This window comes from Cnephaeus nilssonii, assembly GCF_951640355.1.
Source record: "Cnephaeus nilssonii genome assembly, chromosome: 6".
NCBI lineage: Eukaryota > Metazoa > Chordata > Mammalia > Chiroptera > Vespertilionidae > Cnephaeus > Cnephaeus nilssonii.
Genome location: NC_137077.1, coordinates 3,927,034 through 3,932,881, shown reverse-complemented (window position 1 = coordinate 3,932,881; position 5,848 = coordinate 3,927,034). Strand labels below are relative to the sequence as shown.

The 5,848-nt window shown below is 45.9% G+C and overlaps 1 protein-coding gene across 1 annotated transcript; it reads right to left on the bottom strand.

The window, feature by feature from the left end:
* On the bottom strand, positions 1–5,410 carry SNU13 (small nuclear ribonucleoprotein 13). Its single transcript, XM_079774271.1, has 3 exons — positions 5,287–5,410; positions 1,667–1,787; positions 1–848 (listed from the first exon to the last, which is right to left on the bottom strand). The coding sequence occupies exons 1-3, from the start codon at positions 5,287–5,289 to the stop codon at positions 586–588; spliced, it is 387 nt and encodes a 128-aa protein (XP_079630397.1). The 5' UTR covers positions 5,290–5,410; the 3' UTR covers positions 1–585.
* Positions 5,411–5,848: the final 438 nt, after the last annotated feature.

The window sequence follows — 5,848 nt, the reverse complement described above, 5'->3', positions numbered from 1 at the left end:
GGAGGGGAGAGGAAATGGACATATCATATTACCAAAAGCAAACGGTAGGGGTACATTAACAAATGACACTTGGGCATACAACTCACAACCTCACAGGATACATGCTTCTTCCCCAAATGATGCGTAATCCCTTGGAGAGCAAAGGAACCCCTGGATCACGTATGGAATGGTTCTGCACGCCACGCTCAAGGGAGATCAAGTGGGCGGTGTCTACTTCACCATGCCCTGTACACAAAAGGGAGCTAGTGCCTCAGAGCTGGAACCCGATCTCTCCCCTGGCTCTTTCCTGCCTTGGAATGGTGGCACCACTCTGCTTCCACCTGTTCTGGGCTTAATTCTTATTTTTCAAAAGGGAGGAAAGATGGCAGAGGGAAAGTGGAAGTGGAGCTTTAGGGCAGTGGGGGGTGAGTGTAGGATGGCAATCTATAAGACAAAACAAAAATAATTAAAAAATATAAAAAGATTTACTGCTACAATATTTTATAACAACAGAAGGTAGCTGGAAACCCTACATGGCACCACAGACAATATGATACACAACCTGAGGGGGAGGAGGCAAGAGAGAGTGTGGCACGGGCCGTCGGTTTAGACCAAGAGCCTTTCAATGGACTGCTGAATGGACTGGATCTGCTGCTTCAGCTGGGAGCCTTCTTTGATGGTGACTGAACAGGCGATGACAGGCCTGGAGACCCCGCAGGCCCGCCCCAGTGCCTGCTTGGAGCGCACAAACACGTAGGGCACATTCTTGTCCTCACACAGCAGCGGGAGGTGCAAGATGATCTCCAGGGGCTCTGCGTCTGCAGCCATCACAATGAACTCCGAGATGCCTCTGTTAAGGGTTTTGGTGGCTGTGGAGAAAGGGACATGAGGCCAATAGGTGATGTGGGGTTTGGGCAGGGAAGCCACAACAAAGCAATTTCCAAGGAAAAGAAACGCAGATGCAAGAAAACTGGGCAAAAGTCTCACGCATAAGCAAGTCTCTGTGCTGCAGTGGCCTTGGGAAGTGGTAAGGGATTTAACTGCCAATTGGTTATCCTCAATGCCTTCCTCTAACCCATCAGTTCTGTCAGGGCACATCCTGAATCAGTCCACTTCATTCCTCTCCTCTGTACCACATGTCCAAGTCACCACCATCTCTTGCCTGGTTGATTGGAACCGCTTTCACACAAGCCCCGCCAGCATGAAGCAGAGTATGGCAGCACTTCTCAAACTCTGTGATCTGTGACAGTTTTACCATCTCAACCTGCCACGATCAATACTCCTGGCAAGCTCACATGCAACTCACCCAGGAAGCACACCACCACACGGCATCGTTCAAATGCTTATTCCTGGTTGTTTATCTGTGGCCCAACGCTAGCACACGGACCACACTCTGCATTAATGAAGTAGTACCAGACAAGGACACTAGACAAGGCTCGAGAGCCACATTGCCCAAATCCAAACTCTGGCTCTCATTTCTCATTGGAAGGTAAATGTGACAAAACATTAACCATCGGTGGATCTAAAAACAATTCTAGGTCCATTAACCTTTAGTATCTAATGTAAAGGTCCTCCCTCTGGTCCCAATCAAGAGTATCCGGCCCCCTTTCTATATTGGAAACGTAGACCAAGGACTCCTGACAGAGAGGTGCCTTCAACATCCTCCCTGGAACTCTGGCTGCCTTACCCTCGTTGGCTCCTTTTCGAAGCTGCTTGTAGTTACATGACTGCTGGACGAGGTCCAATAGTTTTTTGGTGAGGTGGGCATCTGCGAGAGGGTAGGCCTTCGGATTTACATCAGCCTCAGTCTATGGGGGTGAAATCAAAGCATCAGTGAAAATGAACCAGAAGTTGTTCCAGACAAGTCACAAAATAATCGACAATGAGACACAACTGTCAGCTTCTCTGCTCCCTCACCCCAAACACACTTAATAAATGACACTAGAGCCACACTGCCCAAAACTAAATTAGGATTTAAACAGAAAGTTAACAATTACATAATCCAAAAATGTATTCTAAAGGTCATATACTTTTAAGCTTGCCTCTCTTTAGCTTAATGCTTGGTAATACCACAGCAAATGGATTATAAATGGGCTCCCATGGCTCAGTTTCAATGAGTCACACGGGGGTAATCTTGAAATTTAGATTTTTGTACTCCAGACTATACTAAGTTTACTGAATCAAAATTAAGGTATAATTGCCCATCCAGTGTGGCTCATTGGGTTAAGTATCATCCCATGCATACAGAAGTCACTGGTTTGATTCCCAGTCAGGGCACATGCCCAGGTTGAAGGCTTGATCCCCAGTAGGGGGTGTGCAGAAGGCAGCAGATCGATGATTCTTTCATCATTGATGTTTCCATCGCCCTCTCCCTTCCTCTCTGAAATCAATAAAAAATATATTTTAAAAGACTCTGATTCTAATACTAGATATTTAATATTAAGCAATTATTAATTTTGAAGTGTTACAGTGGCATGGCCATGGTTAAATCTTTATTTTGTAGATATATACTGTAATACAAATAGGTAAAATGAAAGATGTTTGGAATATGCTTAAAAATAACCCATCCAGGGAACCAACTGGGTGGGTTCTGCCCTACTCCATTCCTCCCACCTCATTCCCACCTGACCAGTTTAACCATTTTCATTTGTTTTCCCTGTCATTTTTTTAAAATATATATTTTATTGATTTTTTTTACAGAGAGGAAGGGAGAAGGATAGAGAGCCAGAAACATCGATGAGAGAGAAACATCGACCAGCCGCCTCCTGCACACCCGCCACTGGGGATGTGCCCGCAACCAATGCACATGCCCCTGATTGGAATCGAACCCGGGACCCCCCAGTCCTCAGGCCGACGCTCTATCCACTGAGCCAAACCGGTTTCGGCATCCCTGTGATTTTTTTAATAAATACATTTATATTATATATATATAATTCAAATCTTTTCTCCCCAACATAAGCATTTTTAAAAATGTATTGGTTTTTAAAGAAAGAGAGAGAGAGAAGCATCGATTTGTTGTTCCACTCATTTATGAATTCATTGGTTGATTCTGGTGAATAGGGATGACGCTCTAACCAACTGAGCTACCCAGCCAGGCCTATACTTCTTTTTTTAGAGAGGCTTTTTAAAAAAATAATATATCTTTATTGATTTCAGAGAGGAAAGGAGAGCAAGAGTCATAAACATCTATGATGAATCATTGATCAGCTGCCTCCTGCACATCCCCTACTGAGGATTAAGCCCACAACTCAGGCATGTGCCCTTGACCAGAATCAAAACCGGAACCCTTCAGTCCGCAGGCCGATGCTCTATCCACTGACCCACACCAGCTAGGGCAGGGGTATATATTCTTTCCAAACACTTTGTTATTGATTCCTAATTTATTTGTGTTTTTGTTGGGAGAATATGGTCTGTATTATTATCAATCTTTCAAACTTTGTTGAACTTGTTTTATGATCTAGTAAGTAGCCAAGCTTCATAAATGTTCGGTGCTTGAAAAGTGCCTTTTATACTTGCCAGGGGGAGTACTTACTACATTCACTATGATCACTAAACCAAGTTTACTTACAGTCTTGTTAAAATCCTCTATTTCCATACTGACGTTTTCACTTCATAATCCAACGATTATACACTTAAGTGCTGTATAATTGCATATTTGTCTATTTCTACTTGCAATTATATCATTTTCACATTTGTCTTGTATTTTTTGGCCACTCTATCTTTACAGATCATTTCTTTCTGATGTTCATATAGGCTACACTACACTTTTTAAATTGGCATATCTTTTCCATTCTTTTACTTCAATCTGTCATTCAACTGGAGCAGTTAGTCTGTTTTTATATTTACTTAAGTATTGACTGGGTAAATTAAGTAAACACTGAATTCAAATCTTCCTTCTTTTTGTGCCTCAGATCAGTCCCACATATAGTTTATTTTTTTCTTTCTTTTCTTTAAGTTAATTATTAATTTTTCTTCACTATTTTGCCCTCTACTAGTTTGGAGCGATATATTTTTTTTTCTTTTGGTACCTACCTGAGAAAGGATATTTGTCAAAATCTGATTCTCAACAACAATCATCACCTCCTAAACAGTAAAGGACCCCAAACACTTGAATTCCAATCTCTCCTCAAAGTTATTTAAAAATGTCAGGTATTTCCATTGTGATTTCCAACAACCCATCTCTGGAATTAAGTATTCTCAACTCTCAACAAACATCAAGTGCAAAAAAGGGGAGCCTGAACCATCCACCCAAGAGGAATCATCTTATCTGTCAACAATAACAGAAGGTCAGCTCACCGTTAAAACCAAACTACCTGTTATAAATAGCAACAGAAATTTCTTAGTGTACTTATACATTCCTTCAAAAAGAAAATTTTTAATCCCCACCGGAGCACATGCTTAGAGAGAGGAAAGGGGGTAGGGGGTGGCGGGGGTAGAAACATCGATGGGTTGCTTTCTGTACGTGCACCGACAGGGGATCGAACCCGAACCCTTTTTGGTGCACAGGACCACGCTCAACCAACTGAGCCACTCAGGCCGGGCCCCATCCTTTCATTTTTCAAAGGGTTAGCTACACAAGTGAATGGGACCATACCACGAGCTAGCTTTAACCCCTAGCTCCACCCGTTTGGCCTCCTGGACAGCAGACAGCCCCAAACTGGGACCGCACGTGTGCTCCCAGGACCTCTGACTTGGGCGACCACAGCTTCGCAGGAGCCTTTTCTGACTGTACCCCCAGCCAGGGCTCGGGAACCCTCCACGTTCCCCGCCCCGAACGCCACAGGCCCTTTAGGTCCCGGCACGTGGAACCCGCGGCGAGCACTGGGCGCAGATCCTCCCCGGACCATCAGCCCCGGGAGGTGGGGTGGGGGAGGTGGATCTGAATCCAGGGAGTCCACACCATCCTCTCGAGACCCCTAATCGCCCCAATGAAAAAGATGGAGCCAAGTTTTCTCATCCAACTTTCCCCTCTCTCCCACGTGGGTTGGTCTCTTTCTCCCAGGTCGGACCATGCCCGCTCCGCTCACCAGAGGCCGTGGGCAGCGCGCACAGACGGCGGCACCCCCGATCGCCACAGTTGGGGCCCTAAGGCTTTCGGGGCTCTGACCTCCAGCAGGGCTGCTGGGACCGCACGGCTGCCCGGGTTCAGACGCGGGGCCGGACGGCCAGGCTACGCAACTACCGGCCTCCCAGTCCCTCCCGGCCCGGCGGGCGAAGCCTCGCACGTTCTACGCCCGCGCAGGGCAGTGAGCGAGCCGAACCCCGGGCCGCCTGCCGCCCGGCCCTCCCTCCCGCGCACGCACTCACCATGGCTGCGGGGCCGCGGGCTCGCCTCTCCTCAAGACGCGCCGCCGACGTGCGTCAGAGAAGGAGCGCTCCGCTCCGCCGCGAAGCCCCACGGAAGTAGTAGAAATGGCCGCGCGTGCGGTAGGAAGCGGAAGTGATGTCACTGAAAGTGGGCGGGCCTCGCCCGCTATTGCGTGGAATAGCCTCAGTCCTGGGCTTGGGGCCTCATTTTGCTGTTTTGGTTTTTTTGGGTTTGTTTTTTTTACCATCATTCTACATTACAGGCAAAAACAAGTTAAACCTTAAAAAAAAAAAAAAAAAAGTACACCAAACAAAGAGTTTCAATGGTGACATTATTCCATTGCCGGCTTATGTTTCAGCACATTCTTGTGTTTAAAATCATCTTTTTGACTCATCACTGGAGAGGGAAAGGTATGAGGATAATGATAATCCTAAATGGTTGTTTTTTTAAAATATATTTTATTGATTTTTTTTTTTTTTACAGAGAGGAAGGAAGAAGGATAGAGAGTTAGAAACATCGATGAGAGAGAAACATCGATCAGCTGCCTCCTGCACACCTCCT

Excerpts from the sequence above, each read along its gene's own strand:
- SNU13 (XM_079774271.1), bottom strand. Across the intron at positions 849-1,666 it reads TCGAAAAGGAGCCAACGAGG|CCACCAAAACCCTTAACAGA; the intron begins GTAAGGCAGCCA and ends CTTTCTCCACAG.